General features: G+C 42.2%; 4 protein-coding genes across 4 annotated transcripts; 1 reads left to right on the forward strand and 3 right to left on the reverse strand.

Annotated features, from left to right (window-relative positions):
* Positions 1 to 702: 702 nt before the first annotated feature.
* Positions 703 to 3,439, forward strand: LOC115688895 (photosystem II reaction center PSB28 protein, chloroplastic). Its single transcript, XM_030614841.2, has 2 exons — positions 703 to 892; positions 2,658 to 3,439. Exons 1-2 carry the CDS (start codon positions 817 to 819, stop codon positions 3,125 to 3,127), a joined length of 546 nt encoding a protein of 181 aa, XP_030470701.2. The 5' UTR covers positions 703 to 816; the 3' UTR covers positions 3,128 to 3,439.
* A 513-nt stretch (positions 3,440 to 3,952) lies between these two features.
* On the reverse strand, positions 3,953 to 5,503 carry LOC115688838 (xyloglucan galactosyltransferase KATAMARI1 homolog). The gene is given in 3 exon segments (XM_030614764.2): positions 3,953 to 4,116; positions 4,119 to 4,999; positions 5,001 to 5,503. Coding segments are annotated over 3 exon segments (1,548 nt in total).
* A 625-nt stretch (positions 5,504 to 6,128) lies between these two features.
* On the reverse strand, positions 6,129 to 6,482 carry LOC115688861 (uncharacterized). Its single transcript, XM_030614801.2, has one exon. The coding sequence runs from the start codon at positions 6,480 to 6,482 to the stop codon at positions 6,129 to 6,131; it is 354 nt and encodes a 117-aa protein (XP_030470661.1).
* A 1,339-nt stretch (positions 6,483 to 7,821) lies between these two features.
* On the reverse strand, positions 7,822 to 13,385 carry LOC115688877 (NADH dehydrogenase [ubiquinone] 1 alpha subcomplex subunit 9, mitochondrial). Its single transcript, XM_030614815.2, has 12 exons — positions 13,152 to 13,385; positions 12,930 to 13,026; positions 12,115 to 12,179; positions 11,783 to 11,868; positions 11,588 to 11,672; positions 11,432 to 11,502; positions 10,831 to 10,962; positions 9,583 to 9,698; positions 9,350 to 9,473; positions 9,203 to 9,271; positions 8,282 to 8,402; positions 7,822 to 8,177 (listed from the first exon to the last, which is right to left on the reverse strand). Exons 1-12 carry the CDS (start codon positions 13,228 to 13,230, stop codon positions 8,038 to 8,040), a joined length of 1,185 nt encoding a protein of 394 aa, XP_030470675.1. The 5' UTR covers positions 13,231 to 13,385; the 3' UTR covers positions 7,822 to 8,037.
* Between the last annotated feature and the right edge of the window lie 259 nt (positions 13,386 to 13,644).

Below are 13,644 nucleotides of genomic sequence, written 5' to 3' on the forward strand. Positions count from 1 at the left end.
TTTTAAATTTTAATTTTTTTATTTCTTAAAAATCTGTAAAAAAAACCCTAATCTATCTCCCATTTCACAAAGGAAGACCCTTCGAGGATGGAGTGACTAGGTTTGCACGTGAGGAAGATGACAAGAGAAAATCAAAACACAACAATAGTTGCTCATTCCAACCAAATTTTGCCACAAATTAGAAAAATCTCTATGAAACCTACAATGTTATACATAATTCATTGATTGTAAAAATGCCTTGATTATCAAAAACATTTTCAATTTCATCTTGAACATTAACGACAACCAAAAAAAAAAACCCGAATATGCCACCGGTTCCATTGTCCTACTCGGGAACCAGATCGAGCAGGTTTGATGAGATCCAAGGGGACACCGGTCTGATTTTAGGTTCCAAAAACTGCGATCTAGTCCCTTTGGTATGGTTTCTGATTTTTGGGTGGGAATCGGATTGCCCGGGGACCGATTACTCCTAGTGGGTACCATTTCGTCCGACAGTGACTAGGTGTCCATGCCCTGGTGGGCTGGTCCTGATGGAACATGAATTTTTGGCCAATATGAGAATCCTAAAATTTCCAGGCCCAATGAGATGGCCCAAATCTCAAAAGCCCCTTGTTTATCCAGGTAGTGCATGGTGCACACTGAACAGAGAATCCCAGGGGCCAAATTTTATCTTCTCCGCTCAATCTATCCAAAAGCTGAGAACGTCTTTCAAGTGAGTGAATGGTTGACAATTCTACAACAAGACAATTCCTCCCATATGCCACACCCTTTTAAGACACATCTCTCCCTCTCTCTCCCTCTCCCTCTCTCACATCAATGGCATCTCTTCAGTCTCTTTCCTTCTCTTCCCCAGTCTCTCACTACCATAAGCAACAGCCACGCACCCACTCAGGTAAATTCTTCACTCTTCTTCCTACACTTCCCTTCCTCTCTGAGAATTTGAGTGCCACACGTGGTAGTACAGCTTTCCTCAAAGTGATTTTTGGAGTGTCCCCTTTATCTTCTATGACTACATTTGTGCTTCTGTGTTCAGTATCTGATGACTATTTCAATGCGGTTCAATTCTTATGTGATGTGTATGTTTTCATGAAAAGGAATAAGATTTCTACTCATCTGAGAAGATGTTCAATATTTCCTGTACACTTTTTTAACTCAATTCAAGAGAGGCCGCAAGAAGTGCTGGTGAACCAAGAAATGTCAGAGCTTGAGGTGTTAGCCGAATGAGAATTTCGCATTTTTGTTGATCATATAGTGGGTAAGTAAGGACTCTGGATGCTTCTGAAAGAAATATAGTGCGAATGTAATGCGGCTCCATTGCAGCAGATGATTGCTTTTTAAGAGTATCGACATTTCTCAAACATACTTATCGAAAAAAAAAAGACATTGCTCTAACATAAATGAAAATAGCAACAGTGAAGCCTTATACGATGCCTTATGCTTGGAATTTTTTCCCCTCGCCTCAAGGGGTAGAAATAGGATAATTCTAAAACTGGACTTTTAAAAACATAATACTCTCTTATTGAATACTTCTTCTTACAAAGATTGTTTAAAATTTATGTGAATTTGTGCATATTGTAAGCCTCCTTGAGTCTAAGATTTGCATGATGGCTGTAAATTTCGATTAATACGAAATTTACATCTCAGGAAGGGAGAACTCTTTTGAATGGTGGATGGCAAGTGCTCGGAGAATGAATTCATGTACCAAGAAAACAAAAAGGGCAAATTGAAACTACCCCAAAGTACAAACAACTGATAGAAGTTGTGACTATTAAAATGGAGTTACTTTCCTTAACAGATCATTGTCCATTTAATGTGGTCGATCATCAATCCTCATTGATTGATCAGTCTGGAGAGTAAGACCGTGAGTCGTTTTTATACCTCTCCCTCTCGCTGAGGAGTAAAGCACCTATTGGTTGTACTTGGTGTCACCCAATGTTTTGGACTCCTAACATGATCTACTTAATGAAGGGAACCTAATTACATTGTTAGAATTTCACCTAGGCTTTTCTGTTTTTACTCTTGAAAGGTGTTGAAGTACTTTCGGTGAAGTTGCATTGTATCCTTTGCTTATGGATCCATTTCCTCTAAGAATCCTAAAAGACAAGACTCTGCTATTCTTAGCTGAAAAGGCTTTAATCATTTTGGTTTCGAAACCCGTTCTACAATTTGTCACTATTGATGGCAAAATCTTATGACAGTTTCCTTGTGACTAAGTCTGACAGAGTCATGGTTTGGTCCTTATCTCACTCTGTTTTAAGCGTATCACATTTAGTAGAGCAGTTCTTCTTTCTCTTCTATATTACATAACATACATTCAGTAGGATCAGAGTATTATTATACGAATTTTAATGCATATCATGTAATGGAACCAGCTGATAGATACTCCAAAATAAGCACGAGAAGGGAATGTACAGTAGCTGGAAAAGTTTTTATGCTTGAAGATCATTAAGCGAAAAACCTGAAACACGGTATTCTGTGGATCGGTACCTTACCAGCTCGGTCTTAACTTTGTCTATGTTTTGAGCAATCTAAAGTTTGGGATTGAACTGTTAAAATATTTGAAATATGTCAAGAAGCTTGAAAATATTTGAGGTGGTAGAAAGAAGCTAGTTGTCATTATTGCGATAATTCCAATGATGTCCTGCTTTGTTCTCTAGGTTTCATATCTTCACCTCTTCATCGGAGTGCGAGCTCTGCATTCCATGGCCAGACGTTGCATCTGCCTCACACTCAACAGGCCTCTTTAAAAGCGAATGTGAAGACATCTCGACCTGTTATTATGATGGTAAAACCCACGATTCAGTTCATTCAAGGGACAGACGAGCAGACAATTCCTGATGTTAGGCTGACCAAATCAAGAGACGGTACGAATGGTGTTGCTATATTCAGGTTTGAGCAGCCCTCTGTCTTTGACGCATCCGGTGATGTTGGTGAGATCACCGGCTTTTACATGATCGATGATGAAGGGGTTCTTCAGTCAGTTGATGTAAGTGCCAAATTTGTCAATGGGAAACCAGCGGGGATCGAGGCTAAGTACATAATGCGGTCGCCTAGAGAGTGGGACAGATTCATGAGATTCATGGAGCGATATTCCAATGAGAACGGCTTGCAATTTATCAAAAAGTGAAACTCCTCATTTCTTCTCTCTGACGGCCCCATTCGTCTCCATTTGGCATCCTGTTTTTGGGTAGTGTAGTCAAGGCAATACTTAAAGAAATTGTTCCCGCGCATATTGGCTCTTGCAAAAGCAATATCCTGAATGTACGATTTCCTTGCATGCTTCATTGTATTTGAATTCACCGTGCATCAGAAACTCCTCTCCTTGCATTGGTAGCAATTGATGTAAGATCTCTCGAGAACACTTGAATCAAGGGGGAGTTGATGAGGAATCAACTGATGAATTTTTGTTAGTGAGTTGTGCAGTCCTTATTTGACCCCAGATGTTGCAAGATGGAAGCTTGAAATATTGAATATTTGTCAGTTCATCTGAAAATGGTCATTGAAGCTGAAGTTGAACGGCTCATGCAGACCTTCACAAAGGAAATCGAGGAAAGACTTTGTTACCGCAACAACTGCAAAATGTTCTTTACTGTCTCTCGCTTTCTCTGTTTGCTTCTCTTCTTGAATGGACATGGTGGTGATAACAGTGTTAGTGGGTCAATGAGCTCAAGTCTGAATTTTTAACGCACGGCCGTCAGAGTCAATCACAGTGCACAGCGTATACATTTTCCATGTCTTTTAAATAGAACCAGTTCGGATTCTACCGTTTCTTAAAGTTTCAATGGCTTATCAACTAGAATGAGTTTAGGCAGTGCCATTCTCCCAAACAAGGCCTTGGCAATGACGAAATGAGGGCGAAACCTCTGTTGTTCCATGACGATTCTGCGAATTAAGATTGGCGGGCCTCTCTGTCACTGATTGTCTTTACGAAATTCCTCAGAATCTCCAATTCTCAATCCCTGGGCTCTGAAAAAAAGCCATCCCATTGCTTATTCCCCTCCCTGAAATGATCTTATTCAGCGAGTCCAGCAACCATGTTCCTTCTCAGCCTTGTCACTCTCTCAATCAGTGCCTCCACGGTCACGTCGAATGCGTCCTATACAGACTCCAACTTGCCCTCGGATCCGCGTACACTATCCTCGGGATAAGACTAATCACTTCCTCCCTCATTGGTTCCACTTTCTTGGGTGGGATCAGGCCGAGCCTGTCCTCGATGCTCGCATTCTTCTTCCTTATGTTGTCCTTGGGGATGAAAACCGAGTACTTGGCATGTTCTTTCGGCAGGTGCCATGTGTATTGAGTGTGGGCAGACCCGGGATGGAAAAAGACAGGTATACAGCCTGCCAGGATCGAGTCGAAGGCTGACCTTCGGGTGTAGGAATCCCCCTGAGGGTGCAGGCAGAGCCGCAACCCCTGCAAGACCCTCATGACACTGCTCGGTGAATGGCATATGAGATTGCTGAGCCCAATGCTGCATTGCATGAGCCTGCAATACTGCGAGCCGTTGCCCTGGTCGATGATCCGTGCCCGGATGGACCTTGGGCTCCCAGGACGGGGCCCGCCTGCAAACGAGAAGAGCCACTTCCTCTCTGACTTCCTCATCGTGTCCCGCCAAGCAAGGACGTCGTTGTCTTTCTGGGGTTAAGAGTTGGTTGGGTAGGGTATCGCCAAGTCGTTCAAGTCCCACGGGCTTGACTCAACCACAAGCGCCAACATGTTCCTAACGGCTGACAGGAGCAGGAACTTGTTCCCCCAGTCCGAGTCCTTGTCCGTCAGGAACCGGAAATCCCATGCGGTTCGTCCGGCGACGAGGAAGTGGTCCTTCCCTCCCATGATTTCCCACTCCTTCCTCTTCACCAGCCACTCCACCAAATCGAGTGCAGTGGCATCGCGGACTGTCACATTGTCGCTGCCCCATAGGTACCTGGCGACGTCAAACCCTGCATAGAACGGCACGAAAATGGCAGCCGCCACAGAGGAGTCGTCAGTCAGGCATTCACTGTTTCATCCGGGCATCGAAGATGACGTCGGCCGCGAACTGGTTAGTCGCATGTCATCCAGCAGCACCAGAAAAGACACGGTCGGACCTGTCCACCATCGGAGGGCCAAGACCGGAGTGGGCGGTAAAATTTCACATGTCGGTCCAGGGGCTCAAGTTCTTGCAGCCCCCGAGCATGTCGCTGTTGAACCTCGGAGGCAATTTGTGGACGTATACGTAGGGACCACCACAAGGGTCGGTCTTGTTTTCGGCTGTTCTTAGAGCTTCCATGAACGGAAACTTGTCGTTGTCTATGTCGGTGTCGCCGCCGTCATTATCGTCATCAGGTAGAGGGACACCGCTGTGAGTTGCGGGAACAGGGGATGTGAGTGGATGCAGGGCGGATTGACCGCTGAGAAGTCGGAAACGGAAGCAGAGAAGCGAAGCCCAGAAAAGAGCAGAGAAGGAAGCTACGTAACAGAGGCGGGCGATTCGTCCGTTGCCATTGGCCATTGACTTCACCATCTCATCACAGAAGAGAGGGAGAAGATGATGGTCTAGGTGCCTTGTGTTTGATGTTATGTAGAAGAAGAATGTTGTGGGAGAGTGACAAAAGAGTAAAACAAAGGGATAATGAAATAAACAGTCCTATGAGTTTTGGCTTAATGTGTAATGTGATCGCTGAACTTTTAATTTGTTCGATATGATCTATGAACTTAGTCTTTGAACTTTTAATTTGTTTAACGTGGTCTATTGACTTTTGGTACATGTCAAGAAAACATTTATAGGCTCCTTAAAGGCGGTGACCCGATTCGATCACTTAGGTGTTGTAGAAGGCTTCGAGAATCACCGTCATAAAAAAGAAGGTAAAAACAAGCACTTTCTCTTCTCCAAACCCCCAAAAGCACGTGCACCGCCGTTCATCTTCACGTATGTAGCCTCAAGTTAATTTCTTTTCTAGAACTGTGATTTGAATATGAACAGATACAGCTTGGAGAGACGGTCTCGACTCTTAACAGCAACGAAACGTGATTCGACACCAAGAGAAGAGACCGAGAATGATAAGAGCACACGAAAAGAAACTGAAAAGGAGAAAGAAACAAAAATCGAGAATGAATAGTTCTTTCTTCTTTTGCGGTAAAGTGTTGGACTACAATATCAGAAGCAGCAACAAGAGGAGCAATGCAAACACTAGTAACGAGACCACAAAACTACCGAGCCCAAACCTCCACTTAATTCTCTGATATCTCCTCCTCTTCTTGTGCCCATTTGCCAGCTTTATGTCTCCAAAGTACAGAGAAACGCCCGGGTCGCCCATTCTCACCTCACTTCCGACCAAAATGGAATTGCTCACCCCCTGGACGTTGCTGTTTATGTAAATGTTGATGCAGCAGCTGTCTTTGGACTCGCCCGCACAGCCACGGCGCACGAACATCGCTGCCCCGAAACCCGTCTCTTCCAATTTGACATGTTCAAAAGAAGCACGGCTTGTATCTGATGCCATCGCCGGAGTTCTCCAGATCGTACAGCAGTCGGATCTCACTCCCCGTCAATAGCCTGTGTCTGGTTCCCTTTATACTCATCTTGCAGAAGGCAATTAGTCTGGTGCAATTTTTACTTTGCTCCAATTACAAGGAAACCTTGATGCTTCCTTGAATGACTTGGAGCACACTCTTGCTCCTAAAAATTTATCACAAGAAGATGAGCCAAGAGACTGGCGACTAAAGAAAGCACGTTAGATGGAGAGGGCGGTTCGGTCATTGGACCATCCGCTTGAATGTTTCCGTGTTTATGATTTATCCTGTTTACTGTTTCCATTAGCGGTTTAACTTCAGTTGCTCATTCACAGCAATCTTCTTGTCTTTGATCTGTTTCCTCTCTCTCCAGCCGCCGAACCAAACAAATTATCGAATTGAAAGTAAATCTGTTTTTTCGACGCAAATCTGCCCATCATTATTATTAGAAACTTTGCCCCAATGTCCAAAAGAGCCATTATATGAACTTAAAGTACTCTCATCGAATTGGTTGGAAAGACAAAGCGGCTGATTAGCTCTCAATAAAGGATCAAAACTAGAAGAGGCTAAGGGCGCCTATTTAGTAACCGGCTAAATAATGCCCGATTCTATTATTTTATTCCCCAGAACCAAAAAGAACATAAATCCGTTTGATAAGAACAAAATCAAGAATCAAAGTTGATTCTAGAACAAAAGAAAAGAATCAAAACAGAAAATTTTCTTTTTCTTCTTCTTCTTTCCTGACCTATGGCCGACGAGGGCAAGGGCTAAACCCTCACGGCCTGAGCAAGGGCTGCCAGGGATTGCCCTCGCGGGCTCGGGCGATCAACGGACGATTATGGAGGGAGGAGGAAAGACGAGACGGGAATACCTCCGTCACTTCAGCTGAAAGGATTGATCTCTCCACTTCTAGGATCCTGCATCGCCCGCAACACCGTCGCTAGGATCCTGCATCGCCCGCAACACCGTCGCTTGACGCCACGAGAGCATGTTGAGCTCCGGTGAGTGTCGGTGAGGGCCGCCCTCGTGGCTCGCGGCTCGGGTAATGGCCGCGACGCCCTCACTGACTATGGGCCAAGGAAGGAGAACAAGAAAAAAAATATTAAAAAATTCCAATTATTATTAAAATATTGTTCATAAAAAGAAATTTTGATCGGTTACCAAACACATTTCTGTTCTTTTTCTATTTCAGGAATAGAAACTTTGGATAGTTACCAAACGCCTTTAAATACTTAGAAATTATTTCCGGAAACAAAATAAAAAATATCATTTCTGAGTAGAAATTGTTTCCGGAACGGAATGGTTACCAAACACAACCAATGCCTTCCATAATTTACAAAATCAAACTACTGGAATGAGGTTGAGACATCATGTTCCCCAAAATCTTATTGACACATCATCTTTTGATTGCGGGAGACGCGTAGTGTTCTTCCAATCAGAATCTCTCTGCTATTATGAAGAAATTGAGGTGGAAAAAACATGTTGAAAGATTTCTGCCGAATTTTTGGCAAAAGAAACATTCAGAAATAATACAGTGAAAATGCCTCAAGGGTATGCATCTGGAGATACTCTTTCACTGACAGTAGAGCCGAATTGCGGGCCACCCTTACGGTATGAGATAAGAAACTCGACAGGGTATCCTTTCAGCTTGTGCGGCACAATTCCGAGATCATTGAAAGTCAGAGCTGCAAAATCGGCCAACGCATATGATTATAACACATACATTATGCAATGAAAGAAGTTAATCTGGCAAACACAATGAATGTTACTAAATACATAGAGGACTAACCATCTTTCGATACAACTGTATCCTCAGTAAGAGCATTTATTTGATCTAGATTGAAGATGTCAGGATTAGGCAAAGGAAATGGAACTTTTTTCAGTAGTAGTTCTCGAGGCGTCGCAAAGGCCTGAAATCGCGAAGATGCTACGAGTTAGAATTAAGTCAGATCGATTAAGTAGCTCCGCAAACAAAGAATGAGAAGAGAATAATTAAAGGCCAGAACTAGTCCTTTTCTTGTACAGTAAGCCAGAGCAATCATTTCAGATGGCATAACAAAATAAACATCATCAGTTGAAACTCTGCCCAATAGTTGAGTATTCAACTTATTTTCTTCTATCAAATCTGCAGAAGTTACATCAATGAGCCAATATGGCTGAAAAATCCTAAGAGAGACCATTTAAATGCGACATCGTCGGTGCCAAATATCTGCAGCTGAAAATAGCACCATGCCATAACAATGCTAAAAAGAGTATTATCATAAGTAATCAGTTCCTACCATCTATCATAAACAAAGTTGGCAAGTGATTCAGAATGCATCAAAAGCACTCATCAATGGAATATGCTTGCTTCAGCATTACTATGGAACACAGCAGTGTGCATGCCATGAAAAATGCTTTGATAAGGTAATGTCAGAGAAGAGAATATATGTGTGTGTGTGTGTTACCGATTTATCTGGGAATGTACTTAAACTGTGCAAATGGGACCTTGTGAACATTTATTTCATGCATTTGAAAACATAATCTGGCAGAAATGATTAAGCATAGTGGACTTGCAGATAATTGGAATTAATTGATTCATGCATCCATGTTAACAAGCACATACATTCTGAAATAACAAATAGGAAAGGAAGGTTATCTATAGTTCTTGTTCCATGCATTTTCCTCATCGAGATACAACATGAAGGAACTGGTTATTCTGCGGTAGTACCTTAGCAATGGGGAAAGGAACTGATACATAACGAGGCCATTCACGGATCATATCATACATTAGCTCCGCCTGCAGGGTGCTTGACTTTCAGTAAAGTGAGCAAGCATTCTCAAATCTAATAACTGCAGAAAAATGGAGAGAGATTACCAGTTCATGAATAGTAAAAACCTCGGGCCCACCAAGCTCATATATTTTGCCCATGCTACTACCATCATCTTTCAAGGCCGAAACAACAGCACCAGCCACATCAACAACATAGACAGGTTGAATTCTGTAAAATCAAATGACCAGTAGCAAAATCAGATTTAAAGTATATATCCAGAAATCTCTTTGCAAGGCATTACATCATGAGTGAATAGATCACTATAATCAAATCTTACTTGGTAGATCCACCCCCAATAAGTGGAAGAAAGCTGTACTTTTTAGCAAAACGTGCCCAACTATTCAAAAGACGATCCTCTGTGCCGATCATGACAGCTGGTCTCAAAATTGTTGCCTGCATATCAAATTTCAGATCTATTGATAAAAAATGATAAACCTCATATATCTATGTTTTTTTTATGGGCTGCATCTGGAAACAAGAAAGAGTATAATGAAGACTGTAAAACATCATTCAACAACCCTGAAGCTAACAATATTTTTATGGGAGTAGAAAATTATCGTCAAAGATCAAAGCGTGCATAGCTTCTATTAATAAACAAGTATCCCTCCAACCAATATAACACATGGCAACTTGAGGTATAATTCTTTTTTTCTTTTTACAAGAAAGAAAATATATTGGAAAGAAGTACCAAAACTAGAAAAACTAAAGAAAGAAGAAAGGAGGAAATGAAAACAGCTCCACATGGTGGAACACTCAAAAGCAGTTTTTGATTTGTTGAGGTAAGCTGAGGTATCTACTATTCTGTCTGGCACTAATTCTTCTACAGCTTCCTAGACTAGTATTTGTACGATTCATTAAGAAATTAGACACCATCATCTCTCATTGACTTTGAGGGTCTTGCAAGCATTCCCAGCAATTCAAAAGCAGACAATTATGCCCTATAACATTGTAAACTATTTACGGGAGGCCCAAAATCCCCAGCCAAAAGTTAAAGCGAATGTCCAAAAACCAATGTTGTAAGACCATCTCAAGGACCAAAGAGGATTGGTCATGAGTAGGCAATCAACCAGTTGGTTTTACTTATTAATTTATTTTCTTGGGCATATATTTGATTTTACTTGATGCCATCATAAGCAAGTTGATTTAACAAAGACAAGTATAAGGCCCAGCAATGACAAGGGTACACATCCTTCACATACAAGGAGGGTTTGACTCTCCCCAAGTGCAACTCATTTTCCTGTTCGAAAGCAACAATGACTGAACGGAAGTTAATTCAATCGTCAAACTCTGCCAATATCCTCCAACATAGCATACTATTAGAAAATTTCAGAACACTACAGCATCTATCAGCAATTGCCCATTGCATAAAAAGTTGTTCACAACATCCAAGTCTCAACATCAATTCTTGGTTGTATTATTTGAAAATAATAGATTGGAAAACTGAGCAACAGATTTATGAAAGGAAAATAAAGCTTGGGTAGTTATTAATGCAGCAGGTTGTTCAAATAGGAAAAAGTCTGCTGACCTCAGGTAGCTCTCTCAAAACAGCTGCCTCCCCAGCAGCTTTAGTCTGAAGAAATTTTGATGGGGAGGAAGATGAAGCCCCCAAGCAAGAGACTTGAATATATCTCATGATACCACCATGTTCTTTAGCGATCTGCAGCGAATAAGGCAGAGAATATACAGAAGCTGAAAAAAGTCAATAAAATAGTTCACAGTGGCAAACCACACATACATACACACAAACACAGAGCGACTGGGGGAGGAAAAAGAAGAGGAAGGAATGGGGTTGGGTTTTGCAAAGGTCTGCATTGGGGTCAAATCATTAGAAGGCGGGTTTAAATCACAACACTGATATGTTGATCATGTCAAACTCACAATCACTGGAAATAGACCCTCACACTTTGTGGGAGAATAAGTTTAGGAGTAGGAGGGAGATGAAGCATATAAAACAAAACTCTTAGGAAAGCTGTCACACAAAGCATAGAAGTTTTTAACGAAATTCGAGCACTACCGCAATGCATCAACATCCTTTATAAAATGACAAGGAGATCATACCAATAAATTGCCTTGTCACGGGACTAAAGTATCACATAGGAGCCTAGTAATGTAATTTGAGAACTTACAGTTGCAAGTACTTCAGCCATAGAATGGTTCACTTCTTCAAAACTATAATTTCTTGTCTCGTATTCCCTCCCTGCCAAATGGAAGATTTATATGCAAGAGAAACCACAGAAAATCCATTATTCACAAGGCAAAGAAACAAGGAAACGTGCAAGTACCAATGAGATTTATAACAACGTTAGCTTTTGCCATAACTGCCTTGATAGAGTTTTCGTCTCTTGGATTGAATTGCATTGGCACTATCTGAGCAAATCAAATACAAAAGATACAAATGTTTCAATATCTGAGATGGACAAAAAGGTGAAAGACCAAAAAAATGTTAACTTTGAAGAACATAAAATATCAGCGTGTACCTGCCCCAAATCACCCATCAACTTGAGATGACGATGTGAATCCTCTGAGCCACGAAAAGGGACCAACACTTGTGACCCCATTTTTGCTGGAAAAAAGAGATAAATTTAACACCTATGAAACTCCAGAATATTGTTGATCATAAGCACGTCCACTAAGAATTTTTAATAGAGTATAATGACCAGTTCCTAGGTAACCCTACTTTGAAGTTGAAACCAACCAAATTTGACTGCTTCGACCATGTGAATGAAGGTAAAACAATGCAGCATACCCAGTGCCAGCAAACATTTACTTGACATAAACTGTCCAAGAAACTACTGTTTTGTGAACTCACCAAGTTGTTGCACAACATAACGACCAAGAAAGCCGGTTGCTCCGAAAACAGTAGCTACAAGGCCACTGCAAAAATTCCAGGTCAAATGAGCAACAAACACCTCTTGTAAAGTTAGCCATAACAAGATCTTTATGCTCTGAAGTACAACACTTCAAATAACAAGCAACATGTAGAGACCCATTGGAAAAATATAATGATGACTGAGCATGGTGAAAAGGTATGCTCACTGCAACTAAACATTGTCTAACTACAAGACCTAAAAGAATTCCACCTTGTGGTCAAGGTGATAATTCATATATCCTATCCTGTGAATACTACGTACATAAACATAAGTATTGTGCCAAGGAAGAATCAACTTTTCATCTTTCCCTTCATAAACTTGACAAACCATGAGATGATAAACAAATCAAAATTAGCTTTTGGAATGCCATATGAACTTCATGCTGCGCCTCATTTGCTGGACATTGTTGATTTAACGTAAAACACTTACCATAAAACCGGTCCACATAAGAACTTCTATAGTGATCCACAGTTTCTCTAGAAATCAATTAAAAGCCGACAGAAAATGCAAGCTACGATCGATGCCGGCAGCACAGATATCAGCATCGACAATCCCAATATGCAGCACACATAATCTAAAAGCAAGGACCGCATGGACTTCCTCGGACGCTCCTCGCATTTCGCAATCGCCCAAAGCGAAAAAAATTCACGCACAAACACCTCAACACCCTCCCTCCATCCCAATTTCACACATCATCCTCACAAAACCAAACAGAAAACCAAGAAGAGCACGACCAGAGGAAAAGTGCAATCACCTGACGGAAGATCGCCCACCGGTTCCCTTCCGCACCAGGTGCCCCACGCCCTTGGTCGCGAGCGTGGACGCGTACCGCTCGTCATCAGCTCCACAATCTGCAAGACAAAAAAAAAAAACCAAACTTCCGATCTAGCGACCTCCGAATTCCACACTAATCGGAACCCAACGCCGGCGAAGATCGAAGAACCGGACGACGAGGCAGCAATGAGGGGATTCTTACAGTGATTGCAGAGCGGGTAGGCTGATTTGAGGGAGTGGACGGAGGATTGGTGCCCTAGGCGCCTCGAGATGGCCTGCATCGTGCTCCTGCCACTGCTTGACTGCACAAATGGGAAGGCAGAGGGAGAGCGAGGCTAGAGAGAGAGAGAGAGAGAAGAGAGAGAGCACTGAGACCGAAGCGAAGCTCAGCGATTTCGGATTGGGCCTGCAAGTGCGAGCTTTACTTCAATGGAATGGGCCTCCGACTAGAAGGAAAGAAAGAAAGAGATGATTTTTCTTCTTCAGATGCTCGCGAATTTTGTGTCGGCGTGTCGTAATCGTGTTCATGTCAAACCATGATAAATTCTTTAACACGTGTCATGTATGTGAGTCGATCGTCGTGTCGGGTTCGGGTTTTCTCTTCTGTATTCCGTGCCGTGTGGGAGCATTACACCCCGGAACGACAGGTCGGCCGCGAATCATGTTTTTATCCCTCCAGATATGGTGCCATTCGA

The sequence above is a fragment of the Syzygium oleosum genome, unplaced genomic scaffold (genome assembly GCF_021117445.2).
Source record: "Syzygium oleosum isolate NSW1041296 unplaced genomic scaffold, Sole_v2.1 Sole_v2.10, whole genome shotgun sequence".
Taxonomy (NCBI): Eukaryota; Viridiplantae; Streptophyta; class Magnoliopsida; order Myrtales; family Myrtaceae; genus Syzygium; species Syzygium oleosum.

Excerpts from the sequence above, each read along its gene's own strand:
- LOC115688861 (XM_030614801.2), bottom strand. The coding sequence starts at position 6,482 with ATGGCATCAGATACAAGCCGTGCTTCTTTTGAACATGTCAAATTGGAA.
- LOC115688877 (XM_030614815.2), bottom strand. The coding sequence starts at position 13,230 with ATGCAGGCCATCTCGAGGCGCCTAGGGCACCAATCCTCCGTCCACTCC. Across the intron at positions 10,963-11,431 it reads TGGCTGAAGTACTTGCAACT|ATCGCTAAAGAACATGGTGG; the intron begins GTAAGTTCTCAA and ends TATTCGCTGCAG. Across the intron at positions 8,178-8,281 it reads TACAGTTGTATCGAAAGATG|CTCTGACTTTCAATGATCTC; the intron begins GTTAGTCCTCTA and ends CCGATTTTGCAG.
- LOC115688895 (XM_030614841.2), top strand. The coding sequence starts at position 817 with ATGGCATCTCTTCAGTCTCTTTCCTTCTCTTCCCCAGTCTCTCACTAC. Across the intron at positions 893-2,657 it reads ACAGCCACGCACCCACTCAG|GTTTCATATCTTCACCTCTT; the intron begins GTAAATTCTTCA and ends TTTGTTCTCTAG.